Consider the following 21,569-nt stretch of genomic DNA (forward strand, 5'->3'; position numbering starts at 1 on the left):
GAGCAGTAAGAAGACTTCTCGTCACCTCTCACATCACTAGGTCAACAGTATCTTTTCTTACAGAAATCAGCTCCATTAATAATTTACACACCTTCATCAATATTTCAATCATAACCAGCCTTATTTCTGTCCTGCCTGTAAGACTAAATCATTAATGGCACGGAAGGAAGACTTAAAAACAACAGTAGAGACATGCGCTTGTGTGTGTGTGTGTGTCCATGCTGACATGTGAGCTGCTGACCAATTTTGTGAGCTACCATCCTTAAATCACATCAGCTGTGATTTAATACTCAGAGCTATGCTGCTGATTAAAGGGAAATTAATCTTTATTTTTAAACTGGCTCATCAGTTGAGACTTATCTCCAGGCCCTCTTTGGGAAGTGCAGCAATTTCATGCTGAAATGGCTGTTTGTGTGCATTAAAATGATTTGCACAAAGTGTGAAGCTTTGACATTGTGTCTGATTTTGCTGCTGTTTGGAGCCATAAGCAGTTAAAAATAAGGAACTGTGCAGAATTAAGCACAATTAAACAACAATATATACTGAAAATATACTTGTTGAAGTAAATTTGACTCAAAATGGCAGCAATAACATGTGAATAATTCAAAACCCATGCACAGGGAGAACATGAAGGCCCTTTTGCTGGCCCTGACCGACTGTACACTGCAACTAAAATTTGACCATAAATGCATCACTTTGATATTCACTGACCAGTGAGTGTGATGACTAATCGCTGGAAAAATGGTCCACCTGTCACTGGACAAATCGACCCATTGCCATTAAGCTGACATACAAATAAAGGACCCAAAAAAGAGGCACTTACCCAGACATCATTGACATGTAAATACTAATGGAGGGAGATGGCACATGAAAGGGAAACAAAGAAAGATGGTGGAAAACAAAAGTGGCAGAAAGTGTTGTTATTGCCTTTATTTTCATTCCGGTCTAATTGAAATGGGTGTGAAATGTGGAATGTGAGTGAACATACAAACTTTTAATAACAGGTCCTTTTATACTTTCAAAAAAAAGTACTTTCTGGTCACCATATGATGACATATTGACATACAGTTACAGATCTAGTAAGCCCTTGTCAAGAGATTTAGTTTGAGGTGTGGCCTGAAATATTGCTTCTGCAGTGAAAAACTGTATAATATATCAATAAAATAATATATATACAATTATCTGGTGTGCACGCATGTGGTACGGTAAATGCTCTCTTTGACCTAACCTTTTGCCTTTTGCCCTCACTACGTTTCCGCTTGAACATATTTCACTGCAGCACACAAATTTCCGTGGGACAGCAGAATAGAGCTGCCTTAAACCGCGTCTTGCATGAACTAAAAGCTGTAAGGTTTCCATGATTACTTTGGTCAATTCCAGTCATGTTCTCGTCACTATGTTGACTTTGACTGTGTGATTCAGCCCATAAATCCGTTAATATTGGACTTCCGTATTATGGCCTCTTTGTTTTGGCTTGACTGTAATGATGGTGGGCGGCACGTGGTCTAGTGGTTAGCGCGCAGACCAGGGTTCAATTCCACCTACCTATTCCAATTCCAAGTACCTAGGTACTTTTCCTACTAGTGTGCCACCATGGGACAAAAGAAAGTAACAATTGCTAGCATTTTACTAAAGAAGTTGAGGAGCAATAATTCATTTTATTATTATTTTCGGGTGGCACGCGGTCAATTGGTTAGCGCACAGACCTCACAGCTAGGAGACAAGGGTTCAATTCCACCCTCGGCCATCTCTGTGTTTACATGTTCTCCTCGTCCATGCATGGATTTTCTCCAGGTACTCCGGTTTCCTCCTCCATTCCAAAAACATGCTAGGTTAATTGGTGACTCCAAATTGTCCATAGGTATGAATGTGAGTGTGAATGGTTGTTTGTCTATATGTGCCCTGTGATTGGCTGGCGACCAGTCCAGGGTGTACCCCGCCACTCGCCCAAAGACAGCTGGGATAGGCTGTAAATGCAGAAAGGCAGAAAATGAATGAATGAATGTAATGATGGTGAGCAGTATCCAGAGAATATACATTGTAAACATGTCTTCGGTGCACTGATCAGTTACAAACTGCTCTAAGAGATGGTCCAAAAGCACTGGCGGAACTACAGAGTGGTCACTCAAAGGCCTTCAGAGTGACAGAATCCTAGATGATAGCTCAGACCCATGCAGACTAATCTCCACCCACATTAGAGAAAGATGTACACCAAAAATGGCGTCTTTCGCCATGTCACTCTCAAGCACTCCAATGGCGGCCTATGCTACGTGTCGGGCCCGCGCTCTATGAGCGATGACAGCCAGCAACTGGCTTCCGTTGGGATCTAATCAAATGTGGAGGGCCCACGTGTCTGCACCCCGATAGAGAGGCGCGCTAACAGAGCTGCTCAAGGGAGACTCATCCATCAAGCACAGAACGCCAGGCTGCCGCTGGCAATGATGGAAAGCTTGCTGACGTGCTCCCGGGAGTGTGTGTTTGCCTTAGCACATGTGCACGCACACGCAACATATCCGGTGTTTAAGATAACCACGTTTGATATCTGACAAGAGCGTTTACGCAGCTTTTTGAAGGCAGATGATGTCTTCATGCAGGCAACAGCCACTGACATACAGTACTAGACTACATAAATACAGATATCAAGCCAAACAGATCTATAATCTATAATGAAAGCATGTCAAGGACGGACATTACGAACTTATTATATCGACTTGAATACAGTATTTGACGGTATTTTTAATTCATCATTGTCTCATGTACTGTATTTTCTTTTCTTTATGTAATTCACACAGTAGTAAATTCATCAACATGAATTAAAATCCACAATAAATTATAATAATTATCACAGCAACACACAATACAGACAATGTTGATGATCAGAGTTCCGCTGTTTGTGAATTCACCTCGCTCGCCGTGACTGTGAGTGATGGATAATGAGGAAGTGCTGTGGATAGCAATGGAGAAATATGTGTGCTGTGTTGGAACTCAGCACTGTTGGTGTGTTGAGGTCGGCAATAAAGTTTCAAAGGAGGGTCAGACTCCATTTAGTATATACATATATCAAACTGAGCATGTATTATTGTGTGTTTATATGATTTTTTTAAGTGTGCATGAGTACTCCGATCAAATGACTGAAGGGGTACAGATAGTGAAAAGTTTAGGAACGACTGACTTATAAGACATTACTTGCACTATATCACCTCAGGCACTTGCAGCAAGTGGCTGAGTCTGCATTAATTTAGCACAGTAATGAGGCGCCAATGGCTACTTTTTTTCCCTCGTCAGGTTACTATCATTTCCGTCGGCACCAGTGCTATTATAACACCAAGTTTCGCTATGCAATCCTCAATAAAAGTGTATATTTTTGTGTTCTTTCTTAGATCGGAAATATATAAACAGTGCTAACTTCTTTTTACGCTTGTATAACAAGTCAAATATTAGTTGATATTATATACATATTATATTAGGATTACGATATGGACGGTGTGACTCTGGACAGGATTATTTCTATTCCAGTTGCTTCCTGTAGCAAATAATTGTTTTGATATCTAACACCTGCAGAAAGTATTGTTGAGAGTTCCTGTTTCCTTTATCCGAACTATATGAAACCCCGACGGTGATAAAAGGCAGAGAAATGAGCATGTGATAGCAATCAAATGGTTACTGAGTTCAAATTAAGGCAGTGCAAGTGTGTGTTTATGTGTGCGCACACAACAGCGCCTACGAGGTCACTACCTAATCACGATGGAGGTTAGATTTTTATCGTTCTATTTTCTGAGCCTGCACGTTTACACTGACCTCTTTGTTATTGCTGCTGTCTGAGATGTGTCAGGGCCTCGCTTTCTCATCATCGCTCCCAAATGTTGCCAGGCATAAAATCTGGCCAATTCATTGGTTATACCTGTGTAAGCCAGTAACACAAATATAACACAGAAAAGTCAGGCCTGTCAGTTCTAATGTAATTAATCCAGTTTGGAATTAATTAATCATGATTAATCACCATTTGCAACTATGTGTGAAACACCCCCTTGCCCATTTTTATTATATTTTATGAACTAAAAGGTAAATGACAGGGCAAGAGATGTATCTACCAATTCGAAACAAGCTAAAAGATTGAGCACAAATTTGCCCAACAATAGTCTCTCTAATGAACCTTTGAATTGCACTTTAATCACGTTATGAGCGACCATGTAATTTCAATTTAATTCATGTTTTGAGTGTTTTTTCCATTTTTTTGTTTTGTTTTTGTCCATAGTATTGTTGATCTAAATGCCCTTACATTCTAAATGGAAAGTGTAAGCTACACCTTCCCCGTTCTATGGAATATTATTTAGCTTTATTTGATGATTTTGTTGTGCAAATTTGGAGCGGCCAACCAGAGCAGGGGGGGACAGAAAAGAAAAAGAGGAAAAACAACAGCAACAACAACAACAGTGACATACAAGACTACATGAGTAAATGTCAATGATGGCTACAAAGGGTCACAAGGCCAAGCCAAACATACCAGTGGCAATACTACTATGTACTATATATAGTATACTGTCATTAAATACAGCAAATAGTTACGTTCATGCATGATAAATAGGTCCACTTTTCTTTGTATTTCTTTTTAGTTAGACGACACATGCATGGGTGATGTCTTGGCATGTTATTAATACTCCATGTGAGTCCAACTGTGTGTGCAACATATCAAATGTCCCTGTGAGCAGCCTTTTAGCATGCTCTGAAACGGAAAGGATAAATTGGATTAGCATGTTTTCTTATAGGAAAAAATGTAATTCTGGAGCAGATTAATTACGCTTAGTGAGGTTCCACTGTATTAAGATGAGACAAAATGTTTAAAAAATATATGGTGCTTTTTATATATTGTAGCACGGTAATACCTTGTTTATCGTGGTTAATTAGTGAAGTAGGATTCCTTATTTATAAATTACAGGATAGAAAACCTGTTTGTGGCCTTCTCAGTACTGGTTTTCACATTATCAGAGCCCTCTAGACATGAAATAACAACCCTATAGTGACTTTTACACTTGTATTACCCAATATAGCACCCATACTCTGCAAAAAATAAGCCATTAAAGCCAATTAAAGCCCTCACATAAAACTTGCACTTGATTATGTTGCGGAGGACAGAAAGTTCAGAGTTGAATGGCTTGATTATTATGCTGATTATTATGATATTATTGATTATGTTGTAGATTATTCACATCTGCAATAGAAACCTGACGTTGGAGCAGTGTGGTGTGTTTGTGTCTCGTCTGTGTGATGTTTATTTTGTACCGGTGTAGTTTCGAATCACTCGGGTAATTAGTCATCTGCTTCAAAAGTCACTCCAATCCTTTTTATCATTCATCACCGATATGGAACCTCAACCTCCATACTGCGTTTTGCAACAAAAGTGACAATATTGGGAGCGACGGGTGGAAAACTTTGGGATGGAATTAAAGGGAAAGAGGGGACACATTGGGTGTGTGTGGGGGTCAGAGAAGCGCAAAATAAATTAGAAAGAGGCAGAATGATTTTTTTGTCTGTGCCAGACAGAGAACATTTGGCCAGCTCTCTCCTTGTGGGTGACACACACTGTTTGAAAGTCACTGTGGTCAGTGGAGTTAAGAGATTACAGTCAGAGGTGAGCCAAACTGACAAGTGTTGACATCCCAACTACATGATTTATTTCTGATTCCAGCCTAATACCCTTTCCTAACACACACACACACGCATGCAGAGTTTGCATGCAGCTGATTGATATAAAAAGCTGTCAGTCTCTTCTTGCTTGCTGTCAGGCTTCTTCCATCTCCATGGTGACATAATGACAGGCCTTCATCCATCCATAAACACTGACAACAGAAAAACATGTCACAATGGGGCCAATGCTACCAAACAAACCGCAGCAGATATACATATATATATATATATATGTGTGTGTGTAAGGTTTTAGGCACAGTAGAGCTCTTTGTAGAGTGTATTATTGACCACATGCAAAAAACACACAGTTTGGACCCCAAGGTTTTGAATTTCAATCACTAGAAATACGCAGTCGGCCCAAATTTTAGCAGAAGCAGCAGCAACAGCCTCATCCTCTCATTGTGTCACATGTCAGATCTTTGCATCACATTTTCATTTATATGGAACTTTTGTCAACAGGTCCTTCAACTGTTGGTATAAGCAGAAAGCAAAGCAGAGAGAAATGGTTTGGTTGTGGAATAACACTGCCCTCTACTGGATGTAAGCTGAAGGACAATGCCTGTCTCTCGTGCGAAGCACTGCAATACTACTATTATATCTTACAGTTCTTCTCGATTGTTTAAACACATTTTCTGAAAGGATGCCTCATATTCTCGTGACTGTACACACAAATCAAATAATCACTCACACATTTCTGAAAACCCCTCAATTTTCCTGCAAAATGAAACTTTACATCCAAAACAGTCTTCATTTTTCTCAAAATGGTGTTTTGTCTCCAAATGACGCACACAAGCCACTATATGAACAAACATGTACGTATATGAACCAGTTGAACACTGATGTGCTCAGTGTAAAACACTGTGATTACATCATATTCATCATGACTCGGGCCTTTTTGTGTTCAGTGTGACACTTGCAAAATATTTTAGAATTGTTTTTTGTTTTTTTTGGTATTTTTTTGACTCAGAACACAAAATTACACAGAAATATATATTTTTATTTTTCACAGAAAAACAATCTATGAAGTGTTCAACACAGCCAACACAAAGCTCCACATACAGTGGTCTGCATCTAAATGTATACAGCTTCAGTTAAAGAAATAATAACAATCATAAACAAAAAAGCAAAAGACTATGCTGCATCACGTCTTCTGTTTGGGTCAGGCCACAGCACCTCATCTACATCACATGCAAGGTTTTCTCTGGCCAAGCAGCGGGGGAAATATTGCTTAGCATGGCGAATCCAGCCATGGAAAGCATCCGCTGGAATCTCTCTACATGCATCCTTCCGTAGCTTGGAGAAGGGGATTGTGTGTTTGTGGATTTCTGACCCTTTGCCAGCCTCCCTCATTGTTAGACCGCTAATTGTAAAAATGTGTGACAGGTGTTTACCCATGTGATGAGTCAGTGTGAATAATAGGAATATTAATTGTACTGTTTTGAGTGGCATTGTGTTCTTTGTGAAAACAAGAAGTTTACTTCATGAAAATTGTGCCAAAAACTAGTTGAGAATTGTGTGTAGTGTTTTGAAAAAAGTGTGTTGTAGATCTGCAGTCTGAGTGTAAAGCAGGAATTGTGCTTGTAGTTTAGCAGACTTGGTTCATGGAGTTGGTGCATTGGTTATATGTTGTGGTCATTGGGTCTCAGGCATCACAAATTGTGTGTAAACAATCGAGAAAAACTGTAAAGTCCATGTTTAAAAAAAGGCAACACTTGGTTTCAACAATGGTTTCCAGGGGTTTTAAAAGTGTGATACAGTGAGTCTTCCCCTTGAGAGGATAATACAGTTCGGGCCTCCTTCCGTTTATGAACTCTCCAGTCTTCCCTCCATCCATCCTTTTTTTATGCCACTTATCCTCGTATAAGAGGTCGTCGGGGATGCTGGAGCCTACCCCAGCTGACTTTGGGCTGGAGGCGGGGTACACCCTGGACTGGTTGCTCTCCAGTTTTCATATTTTGTAAAAATCATACACTGTCTCATTTTTTTTTTTTTTTACTCACTCACTCACCGAATGTATGGTCGGTTTGCATCAACAATAGGTTCCATGGATTTGTTATTTATAATTTTGCATTGTTTTATAATTATTTTATTTATTATTAAATGGAAAGGAAAACACATTTTTGACACTTTTTTAGATGTGTGGAGCTGTGGCATCATTAGGCCTATTTTGGGGGTCTTAAATGTTCTTAAGTCCCCCTAAATAATTTGATATTTTTAATTTTTTTTTTTACAATTTGTTATTGATTTTTTTACAAAAAAAAACTGCAAAAAAAAGGCTGCAAAAAAGCAGGCTGATACTAGCCTAATACTACTAGTAGCATTAGTAGTAATAATCAGAAGAAAAATAATGATGATAGTAATAATAATAGGTTAAGTAATAATATAATAATGATTATTATTATTGTTTTGGTGGCCGAAAACAATTATCTCTACTAAATCTGTCCAAAAGAGGGAAAATTATATCCCGGTTCTTGTTCATTATTTGTTTTTTGGATTTTTTTTTATATTTTTGAATGTCGACAACATTCATTCATATATTGTGCATCTCCAGGGGGCTAAGCACCCCCTGTCCTCAGAACCTAGTGACGCCCCTGGTGTGGAGTGCACCCTATCACAGTTTTTCAAACATAAATTAATAAATCATTCATTCTTTTTCTACCGCTTATCCTCACTAGGGTCGCGGGGGTGCTGGAGCCTATCCCACCTGTCTTCGGGCGAGAGGTGGGGTACACCCTGGACTGGTCACCAGCCAATTACAGTTAATAAATCATGTTGTTTTGTTGTTGAATACGGCCTGGTCGTAAAACATGCATATTTAAGCAAATTATATGAATTCTTTTGCCTAATTTAAGCATTTTCAAGCATAAAAATAGCTAGGAGGCAGGAGACACATGGTAATTGTGAATATAGAATTCTTCATTGGTCAGTCGGTGTCAGTTTGGTGAGACAAGCATCATACTTGACTGCTGCATCAACAGGCATTTATTCCACGTCTAAATTATCTCACAACAGGCACAATAACAATAACTATGTTGCAGCCATAACCCACGGCATACTAAAACTCAACTCTAGACTCCCAATGTCACTTCCTGTCCTCCACACATCTGTTTTCCCAACACTAAAGTCTCTGATTATATTTATGTATATGACTATACGGTGTAATTTCATCTCCCTTTTAAATGATGTCCCATTTGTGTGTAGCAGGGTTGTCCAAAGCGCAGCCTGGGGCCAACAAAACGTTACAAAGCACAAATTGAGAGGTGAGTCAACTAATTGTTAACACAAATTTAACTTAGTCAGACCTTTTGCACACATTCCCACCCCATGCGTTTTGGAACACACTCTTCAAATGTATGTGCAAAAGGTAGTTACACACCCAGTTGGCAAACATTGGGACATCAAACATCAATGGGATACAGGCTCAAAAGGACAGCCCATCTTTCACAAAAGGAGAGAAAACAGAACAGAGGGGAATAAATAAAGTGCAACATTGTAGAGGTGAAGTTGTGTTGGGGTTAGTCTTGATCTGGGTGAAATGCTACTTAGAAAACAGGAAGTGATATGTGAAGCTAGGGGAATAAACAATTAAGAGCGTAAATGTATAATGTTGCAACATATCCGTGCATTAATGACAGCTGTAAAGTCACAAGCTAATGTCCTAAAGCTAGTATTATTAGCAAATGATACTACTGCATTTTTTTTGGAGAAAGCACAAGAGCTGATAAACAAGTCACATATAACTGGACTGAAAAGACGGTTAGATAAAAACCAGTATCCCTGAGCCCAAGTAACTATGTTATACTGCCTTATCATCACAGATGAACGCCCTCCTTCTCCATTGGATGGGGGTGTGCATTCACAGTACTCATATCCCAACATTCTTCTGTCGAGCCTTGAAAAAAATGTCAACTTTGGGGTGCAAAGTGGGCAGAAGTGTAAGTATTATTATAGCGTTATTTCTAAATACAGCAGAACCTTGGTTAACATCACAAATCGTATCTGGAATGTCAGGCTCTGACCAAAACTTTGACCCAATAAATTTTTTCCATGATGGCTCCAGCATGCCCGCGACCCTAGTGAGGATAAGCGGCATAGAAAATAGATGGATGGAATTTTTTCCATAAGAATTAATGTAAATCCAATTACTGCTGTTATAATTTTACAATTATAGTTGTTATGATTGTTTATAAGGACACAATGTGGTAATAAGATCACCACCTTCATGTTTTGCCATGTGTTATTTTTCCCACTTTGCTACCTCCCTTATCAAAATGTTGGCATTTGCAACTTTCTTTGGCTCCATTTTTGGTTATTTTGCAGCAGTGATCAAAGGGAACACTTGAGGTGAGAAACACTACTGAATTCAAGAAATAACTCATGGCAAAACAAGAAGGTGTTGATCTTATTGCCACATTGTGTCCTTATAAACAATCACAACAACTATAATTGTAAAACTATAACAGCAGTAATTGGATTTACATTAATTCTTATGGAAAAAATTCCATCTATCTATTTTTTATGCCGCTTATCCTCACTGGGGTCGCGGGTATGCTGGAGCCATCATGGAAAACATTTATTCGGTTAAAATTTTGGCATTCCAGATACGATTTGTGATGTTAACCAAGGTTCTGCTGTATTTAGAAATAACTCTATAATAATACTTACACCCCAATGTTGACATTTTTTTCAAGGCTGGACAGAAGAATGTTGGGATATGAGTAGTCTGAATGCACACCCCCATCCAATGGAGAAGGAAGGCGTTCATCCGTTCATCCGTCGTCTGCCATTAGGCAGACTTAGTGCAACCCACAGATGCCCACTGCGAAGGTGTTATGAAGGATGGGCCCTGCGCTTTTCGGGCTATCTGATTTCTCCTCATTCGTCAACCCAGGCCTTCCCCACCTGCTTGCTGTCTCAGCAAATACATTGCTCCGGCAGTGACCACAAAGGAAAACAGTTTGAAGAGTGTAAATTAAACATAGCTGCAGATGCTGGCGAGTGTGAGAGAAAGAGGTCCGCAGGCCCTTCCAACAGGCAGTGTGAATAATTAACACAGGCTCAGTGAGAGAAGGCTGGGTACCAAGGTGGGTGTTATGTTACCCCAGCTTCACTCAGCGTAGGCATTCAGCATTAGATAACCCTATCTGTGTGCTGCTGGCTACTTTAAATGATTATACCATCTGATACCTAAATAGCCTCTTGTAGTGTGGTAACAATTCCAGGCAAAAACATGACTCTTCCTCTATCAAAACTGAGATATCACTGTCAAACATGTGCACAAACATTTGCTCCATAAGTGCAGGTACAGTTGGTGAAATATAGTGCTACATTTAGTGTGTCCTGATTATTTTTTTATGACTGTGTAAGGTAACTCCTAAACCACTGCACACAAACGAATGAAAATTGGTCAAAACATGCACCCTTGGTCTATGTACAGTGTCCTTGGGTTCCTTGAAAGTAAATACATTATTATTATTATTGTTGCTATTGTATATCATTGATGATTTGTCTAATGATTATAAAAAGTTTAGGATATCTGGTCTTCCAAAGTACTTTGAGCCCAACCCATAGTGAATGCCACAAATGGGATAGTCCCATTTCCATGACTTTATAAATAAAGCAAGCTTCTGTGATTCATGCAAAGAAAAGAGATTTATTTAACATTAGTATATTGTTTACACTGTTGTATTTACAACATATGACAAAAAGAAAAACAGGTTGAAATCGAGGCGAAACATTTTAAAATCAAAAATATAGCATGAAATGTTGAAGAGACTACACTGTGGAATTCACACATTATTCAGTAGATCTCCACTTTTCGTGGGGGCCACTTTAATAAGCAAATATCTATAAATATGCACCTTCAAAAATACACTTTTCACGTTTACACATTTGTACACTAACTTAAAGATAATTCACTACCTTGACACGAACAATATATCAGACACAAAGCAAATCGTCATACATCAGCTCTTCATGACAATGCGGATCATGGAGGGACTGTATACCCCCCATCATGCTGAGTCCATTAAATAAATTAAAATAAGGTATTTTTAAAAGTTCATTATATGTATCCTGTTTGTACAGTAATAAATAAATTTAGAGTTAAGCCGATACTTGGGAAGCCTTGTAGTTAAAGGATAAGAAAAAATAAATAGTTAAAATAGTTCACAAAGTTCACGTGTCACTTCTTCATCGTCATTCCATCGTTCGGAGGTCAGGAGTAGTGGAGAGGAGAAGTGTTTCATCCTCACTGTTCCAATTTGGTGATGTGCTGACGCCATCGGTGTTTGGATTTTAAATTCACATCAATGGACACACACAGACGCGTGCGCACACACACACACAAACACACACCCAGAGCGCACACAACACCTTGTTCCATACCCATATTTTGTATCATCTGTTAACCTCACTGTGAGTGGCAGTTGCCTCATTATGCAGACCTAACGACGGACTTTCCTTGGCTTTTATGAAGGCACCATGCCGACCAGAGGGCTGCACACTTAAGCAACTGCCTCCTTGTCCACCTTGGCCATTTGCAGACATTAATTCACCTTCTTCTCATTTTTTAAGGAGTTGTTGCGTTTGTGTTTACCGTTGGCCACGGAGTGGCAGTGGCCGTTGATCATGTTGCCCTCCTGCCTGGAAATACCATTTACTTGGTCACTTACTATGTTACTATGGTCACTACACTTTGCACGCAGCAATCGTCCCAGATGCCTCACGGCAAAGTTACCCATGACCAAGGCAGCTCCTATGACAAAGAGCACATCCAGCAAGAAGTACTGGTAGAGGGAGATGTCGTATACAGCGGCACGCAGGTGTTCGGTGCCGTTGTGACGGAGGATGTAATTGATCCAGTAGACCACTCTTGACACAGGGTGTTCCGGCTGGTCCTTGTGGATGGTGGAGAGAAGCTGTGCTCGCTGGCGGTACCTGCGAAAGCCACAACAAAATATTACATGTTTTTACAAATACCGTCATCGCTCACCACTTCACAATTTCAATATTGTTAGTCAAATATGTATTTTGAAGCAAATGTGACATTTTTGGGCTAAAATAAGCATTTTCAAGCATATACAAAGTAGAAGTACAGAATTGATCGCCAGGACAGCAGGCTTTTATTCAAGTTTTGGATTATCTCACAACAGACACAACTTTGTATTGAGTTGTGGTCTCCTATAGAGGAGATACACACAATAACCTGCACAGAAAATGTTTTAGATTTGTGCTTCCTGCCAAAATGGTTTGTTTTAATTTTAATATTCCACCCACGGCCCGCCTTCGGGCATGCCCACTCCACTGGAATTGGTCACACGCCCAAAGTGCTTCCTAACTATGAACCACATAAGGAAGTTTTACCACGCCTTTTGAAACTGAGCATTTTGAGCCATCCCAAACTTCTTTCAGGGCTCGCTTCCAAATGCGCAAACCTCATTATCTGAATCTTTGGCAGCGTTTAACACGAGAATACAACATTTTAACTACACGTATCGCCAGAAAAGGAGAAAAAGCATAATAGGTCTCCTTTAAACAGCTTATTTACTCTTATTATGTGTACTATATTCGGTAATGTTAAATGTATAAGTCACTACAAGAGTGTTAGTCTATGTCGAGAAGGTCGTAATAATGTCAAAAACTGCATTTAGAAGGTTGTTAAACAGGTTTTCTATGCTCTATGAAAATATTCCTTTTTGGAATAACGACTCCTTTGTGGAAATTCACTCATCAGTTAACTGTGATAGAGGTTAAAATAGCCACACATCTACAGTATGTTCTGGCTGCTCAGTACAATGTGACCCCAAGAGCTGTGTTTTTATATACATGAAGAGACTCGCCTCTCTAGCACAATCAAATAATTTCCACGATTGTCACCACGTGTGTCTATTCGGTTTCCTCCCACATTCCAAAACATGGTAGGTTAATTGGTGACTCCAAATTGTCCATAGGTATGAATGTCAATGGTTGTTTTTCTATAGGTATATAGACCTGATTGGCTGGAGACCAATAGAGGAAATTGGTATCAATTGATATCGGTATTGCATGCACCCGTGGGGCCGGTGGTTCTCTGGCGGTGGGAGCTTGGCCTTGGTGCGCGGGCCGAGGTTTACTGGGTGGTAGGAGGCAGTCCCTCTCCTTTTTTCAATTCTCAGTGACAATTACACATTCACACATACACGTTCACACATATGCGCACATTTACGCACATGTATATGTACATACACACCAACAGAAATACACACATCCATATGCGCACTCACAGCACATGGGTACTTCTCTGCACAATCCACCGACTTATCCATGATGTCTTTATGCTATTGGTAATAGATATTGATAATAGCTATATATGCTATTATTACAGGAATAATGATGTCAAGCAATGAGATTGTAATTACTGCAACTGTATCGCTGTAATTCTGTTTACTATCATGGTTCATGTCTTCATTGTTACCATTACCACTGAGAAGTTTGACTGTTTCATTTCAGTGATATCGTCTCCATTGTGACCCTTTGGAGCCATCATTGACATTTAACTGATGCAGTCCTGGTTGTCACTGTTGTTGTCATGGGAATTGTTGTTACTGCTGTTTTTGTCCCTACAAAGTTTTTTTTCTTCTTCTTTTCTTCTTTACTGTGTCCCTAACATTGCTCCGGTCTGGCTCAAATAGAACAGGGAAGGTGTATCTTGCACTTTTCCCTGGCAGAGCAAATCTGTCTAGCACAGGGGTGGGCAAACTACGGCCCGGGGGCCACATCCGGCCCACCAAGTGTTTGAATACGGCAAGCCCAATCTTTCCAAAGTATTTCATTTAAACTCAACATACAACCTGGCATCATGGCCTGAGCCAACCTTTTGATGGTTTTATCAATTTCGTTTTTTGACATGGTCTGTTGTTTACAAAGTGCTCCTGAAAAAAGGGACACAAGCACATAATAATAATAATTATTATTACTATTATTATTAGATTATTAGATTATTAGATTATTAGATTATTAGATTATTAGATTATTAGATTATTAGATTATTAGATTATTAGATTATTATCGGAACTATTATGATTATTAGAATTATTATATTAATGCTAATTATTATATTAATTATGTATAATATTATTGTTATATTTGCATATTTTACACAATAATAATATAATAATTATTATTGTAATTTTATTGTAATTATTATAATATTTTATTATTTTTAAAATATTTAAATATAAATATAAAATAATAAATAATAATAGCAGATTGCATGACAATTTTACAGATACAATAATACCAGGTGGACTGTTACGTGTAAAATATATAGTCTGCCCCCCCCTGTAAATTTTGTCATATCAATGCGGCCCGCAAGTCAAAAAGTTTGCCCACCCCTGGTCTAGCATGTAAGGGCATTAGATCAACAATACTCTACTAATACTAATAATGGCTGGACATCTCTAGCCAGCATCCCACATATATCAACCGACAGTAACGCCACTAAAAAGGGTGAATTAAAATTCCAGGTGCTAATATAGTTTTGTGCTTTCTCCTGAAAATACTGAAAATGCCTCTCACCTGGTGTCCTTTATGACGGTGGCCAGGGCGTTGTAAAGATCATCTTCACTCATGCTCTTCCAGTGCAACATGATGCCCATACCTTTAGCAGTCACACGGATCATGGTGTCATAGTGGTCTCCAAATAGGGGCACACCCACCACCGGAACTCCATGATACAGGGCTTCAAAGATACTGTTTAGACCCCCGTGGCTCAAGAAAGCCCTTATCTTGGCATGTCCTTAAAAGAATAGGAGACATGAGTTGATTTGTTTACTGGAAAAAAACACAAGAATGGAGATGTTCTCACCTAATAGGTCATTCTGAGGCATCCATTCGACAAGCCTGGTGTTGTTGCCAAGGTTACTGGGTGGGACACCTGAAAACCTTAAAAAAAGAGGTTAACAATTAAAGTCATTTAACAAAATATAAGACATCATTGGTGTTAAGCTATTGTACGTGTTGTTACAATATGTGTGTGACTCTAACCAATCAAATGTGCCCCTGGATGGCCCGCCCACATTGTCAACTCCTTGTTTGCGCAGTTTAGAGATCTCGATGTGTGAGCGATTATCTCTCACCGTCTCTCATTTAGCAACAAAAATCCCTGTTATAGATAGCACTCATCGGTTCCACAATGTTCTCAATGAAAGCGGGGGTCAACTATTGCAATGTGTTATAATCGACAAGCACTTGGCTGTAACTTGTGGATGACAGAGGGCTTTAATACAAAGCACAAATACTATGAGGAAGTTGTTCAACATTTCCTTATGCAAAACTGTTTAGTCTTCTACAATAACTTACAGACGGCCATGTACGTGTAAAGCGTTTAATGTTCAAACAAAAGCAACAAGAGATGCAATAATCACATCCCTCCCTCAACTCTTTCATCTCACTTTCTGCAACAAAACACTAAGTCACTGTGCTGCCAATCAAAGCCGACATTGATGTGGCCCAGTTATCAATGACACGATTCATTTGGCTTGATCCCCCCCTTCCGCTCCCACCCCTCTTCTTTTTCAGTTTCTTGGTTCGGGAATGCTGCATACAGATTATGGAGCTTCTGATAAAGAAGTGCCAACAAAAACATACAGTATATAAAATGGCATTGCTGAAATTCAGGATGCAAAGCTTAACATTGCAAAATCATTATTTCACCATGGTGACAAGATCCACTATATATTATACTGTTCATAAATAACCAGTTAGGTGCATGTTGACTTATTGGCAATATTGGTGAGAGTCAGCATGTGTCTGCGTGTGTGTTCCTTTAACCTGTTCAAGTTTGGGTTTCCGGCTAATAAAAAACTTCATGTGAAGCATTAACAGAATGACATGATTGACACATCAACATAGTCAACTTGACCCACCTGTATTGGAATAGCATTTTGGTTGTACTGAACATGTCTGTATTCAATGATCAACTTGTACTTATTGCACTTCTTTCTCAGTGGATGTACGCCATAAAAAGACATGTATTGTTCATTCTAAGAAAAGCTACCATTTAAGTAGAATTGCACAGTTTGCACAAACTGTCACCAAGGACATAAAAAACAAAGCAATTTTCATTAAATCTGGGAATACAAATAATCAGCGGTGGGAGGGGTGAAAAAAATCATATGTTTATCATTCATTCATTTTCTACCGATTATCCTCACAAGGGTCGCGGGGGTGCTGGAGCCTATCCCAGATGTCTTCGGGCGGGAGGCGGGGTACACGCTGGACTGGTCGCTAGCCAATCACAGGGCACATATAGACAAAAAACAATTCACACACATTCATACCTATGGACAATTTGGAGTCGCCAATTAACCTAGCATGTTTTTGGAATGTGGGAAGAAACCGGAGTACCCGGAGAAAACCCATGCATGGACGAGGAGAACATGCAAATCTGTGATGAAACAAACTTCTCTCGCAACTTCAGTAATTCATTAATTTTCTACCGCTTGTCCTCACAAGGGTCATGGGGGTGCTGGAGCCTATCCCAGCTGTCTTTGAGCGACAGGCAGGGTACACTCTGGACTGGTGGCCAGCCAATCACAGGGCACATATAGACAATCAACCATTCACACTCACATTCATACCTATGGACAATTTGGAGTCGCCAATTAACCTAGCATGTTTTTTGAATGTGAAGACCCACGCATGCACGGGGAGAACATGCAAACTCCAGATCTGGGGCTGCATGACTGCTATTGGCATTGGGGAACTGTGGTTCATTGAGGACGTCTTTATATTTTATCATGGAAGAATAATGGAAAAAGACATTCTTACTTGTGTCATTGTCAATGGGTCAGTGTGATGGGTAAATGATTTCATGAAATTAAATTTGAATTCAACCTTTTCTCTGCTTGCTGACTATGCACAAACATTTACCCAAAGTTGAACCCTTTGTTATTAATTCATTTGCAGAGCACAAACCTGTATACACTCTGTGACCCAGGCTCATGCAAGCCTTTCTCACACACACACACACACATCGGGCCCCATTAGTATTTCTGTGTTAACAGAATCGCATAATTGGCCAATAAAAATTGAATTTACTGTTAAATGGGGACTATTGTGGAAACGCCGTCATCGTGAGGAGAAGGAACATTCGTGTGGGTAAGTATTTAGTTCGTGGACCGCTCAATTGTGGTGGAATCCCATTACAAACACTAAAGTGACGACATGCAGGTTCTCAGTGAAAAAAATACAAAAAGCATGTTTATTCTCAACACATCCAGCCTTCAAAATAATAACTGTATAAACAAAGTAAGCGCGTCATAAAAAATATCTTAACAACATACACAGTTGGAATTGCACTGGTGAATATACCTTCTGTAATCACAAGCACAAGCATTACAATTTCTTGAAGATTTTGTACGTAATTAGCCAGGCTACGTTTGTTACGCAAAATTGTCCATTGATGTAATGTATCAGTACATGTAAGGACTTTTGCATTTAACTAACATTTTATTTACTAACCAATAAAGCACACACTATGCTAGTAAAAATAAGTGTAAAATGTAGAAAACGAAATCGTAAAAAAATTTAACAGAAAAAACAAATGGGATTGGGATGAGGCTCTTCACACACACACACACACACACACATTCCGATTCACCTGATCCTTGGAGACCAAAAAGAACAAAAACATGGTATAATCGTTGAAAGTAACACCAGCTGCAAAGTAAATACTGCACAGCTTTGTGTTAGTATGACAATGATTAACTTAGTAGACTTTCCAGCATTTTTTGCTGTGATAAATGGGGGTCATTCGGTCTGTTATGGCTGAAATCAGCTGGTAAAAAAAAGTAAGAGTATAGTAAGAACAGGCAGACACATTTTTGCTTTTATCAGGAGTCACTGAAGCCAAACTTTTGTATTGTACAACACAAACATTGAGATTAATAAGTGTTTTAAACCCAATAAATGACAAATCAGGAAAATTTAAGCTTTGAATATTCATATTATGACAGTGATGTGACAGATGTGAGTGATGAGTGAGTAAGTGACAAGGTACTTTACCTCCAAATGACTTGCTGGGGTAACCTGGCAAGGGCTCCTGCTAGTTTGTGTGCAATGTCATGGGAAAGGTACTTGACCCCAGCGCCAAAGGACACGACAACAAAGCCGTGGTCTGCTGTATCATTAACCCATGCCTCAAACTCCTGTGGGAATAGGTAAAGAGTTAGGAAAGGTGAACTTTGTCTACTCTTTATTCAAATAAAATAAATTTTAGCTCATACTTTTCACCAGTTTTCAGTCAAATTGGAGAATCGGACTTTCACTCCCAAAATAGTTTGCACTTTCTATCTTTATGACTTAATGGCGTGTCAACATCATAGTTTATGGTGTTGTTTTAGTGGGAACTGACCTGACATATTTGACTTAATGAGGTGCAAGGTCATACAAATAAAAAGTGTCATGAACGTAAGATGTTAGCTACTGGTATGGAGACTCCCGTGTCATGAGCTTTCGGCTTCTGATAGCAAACAAAAGCAAACACTGCATTGACGGCCAGGCACGGAGATGGCTAATGCCACAGTTTTACTATGCAATATATTTTTTATATTTATTGCATAGCAGTGATTCAAGTGCAGGATTAATGTGTCTCATAACCTTTATAGTGCTGCAGTACCAGAGAAATGTTCTTAGTGTGTGTCTGTTAATAGGGCGCAATATTCTGCCTAGCAACAAGTGGTTCAACAAAAGAGGAATTCGCACTAAGCAATTCGAAATTCAATTGTTGTTCTCCCTGCACTTACATTCTAACTCCCTCACACATCAGGGGCACAATACTCCCTGTTGGCTGGAGAGGCATTCCAAAAACCTACGCACAGGAGATACCAACGACCTGCACTGTCTTTGTCCCGAACGATGGACGAGCAGCCGTCACCCTCAGCTTTCAGCGAGGCCCCTCCCTGTCAGGGCAGTATCTACTACGTTCATTCAACCCATCCTTACGCCTACATTGCGTAGAATAATTTGAAGAATAATTTGAGAGGCTAAAACGATAACAAATGTTTCCATGTGGATAGCCTTTAAAAGAGTAAAATACAAGAAATAACACAATATTTTTAAGCTTCAACAGACTGCAGCAGCAAAGAACTTTTGACCTGTGTGGCTCTTATAACACTGACCTGTGGCAGTGGGTTGGCTGGTCGGTTAAGGATGCCTCCGACGTACACCACATGTGGCAAGGTGGGCCTGGGGAACTCCAACGCTAGGTCTGTGCACAGCATCCACATCTGGCTCCCTCGCACCAGCTCAGTCATGGGCACTTGTGGCGTTATTCCATGTTTCTTCATAATACGGTCGTACTTGGGTATCACAATAAATTTGACTCCAAAGTTCTCCAAGAGATAGACGGCTGTGTTGGAGATCCTCTGGAAGAGGGACATGCGGTCGGTTAGCAAGGAGTTGAACACGGGAACGTACGAAAGCGGGGCTGGAGCGCACACTTCCGTAGGGTACCACAAACCCGTGCTGACCACTGCATATTTCAGGCCCAGAATGTGCGCAAGCACAACACCGCACATTTCATTAGGGTCCACCAGCAACAGGTCGAAATTAGCCTCCTTCAGACGGGCCATCACCTTTGTATTGCCTACAATAGAATAGTCACAATTCTGACTGTAGTGTTCAAGAATGTCAAAAAACTCCAGAAATGTAAGGCGCCCTGCAAAGATGTTGCTGACTTTGGCCTGCATAAAACTTTCTGCTGTGCTGCTGTTGAAGATCCCTGGGTACCGCTGTAGTTTATAGTGAGGAGAATCAACGACATCACGACCCTCAGAGACAAGAAAATGGACCTCATGGCCGTCCTGGTGCAGAGCGACAGCTAATGTATTGAAGATGTACATGTGTGATTCAAACAGGGTGGGTGGGACCACGATGATTTTAGCAGCCCATGATGTACTTGCATGCCAGGTAAGGAGACCAAGGTGCAGGAGTAGTGACGAGGACAGAAGCATGGCTAAAATGAAAAAAAAAAGGCACAAAATTATAAGGACAGCACAATCACACATTTTCAGTTTTTTTGTGTTAGCACTGTAGCTCACAATAGTGCCTAAATTACAGCATCAAGTCTACAGCACACCTAGTCTTAAATCCATATGATAACATTTGCTGCGCACAACTGTAATTACACAACATAATGTGGCAGATAACTGTAAATACAAAAAAACTAAAGTACAAGCAGGAGTATTGGTTTATTTATTTAGTGCAAACCACTCCCAGAGGTACTACAACCAGCTAGTTTTACTCCTTGATTCTAAATAGCACATAAGAACCGAAAAAAAACCGGTGTCTAATTAGTAAAAGATGTGAATTACATAAATATCAGGGATAACAAATAAAGACAATTCTTCAAGTGTAGTGTACAGATACTGTACTTCAAATAAAAACATACTGCACATGGACATTTGGTGCTGTACACATTTATTCAACAATGATTTTTTAATAAAAATAAATATTTCCAAGATGAGGTTCACATCCCTCGGTAGTTTAAAGGTTTATTCCCAATAGTGCCATGTTACAGAGAGTGCAAAGAACAAATTTTGGTTGTAAATTTGGTTTCTTCTTTGTTAACTGACCCACAAGGACAAAAAAACTTCTCAGTGGGCACTGCTTGTATTCGATTCGATGTGTTGTGTTTGGGGGTGGGAAAAGATATCTGTTCTATTACTGCTCTTTGCTGAACCAAGTCCAAATGATGGTGGCAAGATTCCGTAGTTAGTCAGTGAGTGATTTTGTTTTTTCAGATACTGCTTTATTAATAAACTTTCTCCTTGGTATTAAATTAATATACAAACTTGAACCATACGTTGTTTTCTGCACACCCTCATCCCTTCAAGCTGCAT

General features: G+C 39.6%; 1 protein-coding gene across 1 annotated transcript; it reads right to left on the reverse strand.

The window, feature by feature from the left end:
- Nucleotides 1-11,584: 11,584 nt before the first annotated feature.
- Nucleotides 11,585-20,686, reverse strand: ugt8 (UDP glycosyltransferase 8). Its single transcript, XM_078793387.1, has 5 exons — nucleotides 19,848-20,686; nucleotides 18,733-18,875; nucleotides 15,533-15,609; nucleotides 15,244-15,463; nucleotides 11,585-12,624 (listed from the first exon to the last, which is right to left on the reverse strand). Exons 1-5 carry the CDS (start codon nucleotides 20,679-20,681, stop codon nucleotides 12,234-12,236), a joined length of 1,665 nt encoding a protein of 554 aa, XP_078649513.1. The 5' UTR covers nucleotides 20,682-20,686; the 3' UTR covers nucleotides 11,585-12,233.
- Nucleotides 20,687-21,569: the final 883 nt, after the last annotated feature.

This window comes from Doryrhamphus excisus, linkage group LG9, assembly GCF_037039965.1.
Source record: "Doryrhamphus excisus strain RoL-2023G ecotype Guam linkage group LG9, RoL_Dexc_Guam_v1.1, whole genome shotgun sequence".
Lineage (NCBI taxonomy): Eukaryota > Metazoa > Chordata > Actinopteri > Syngnathiformes > Syngnathidae > Doryrhamphus > Doryrhamphus excisus.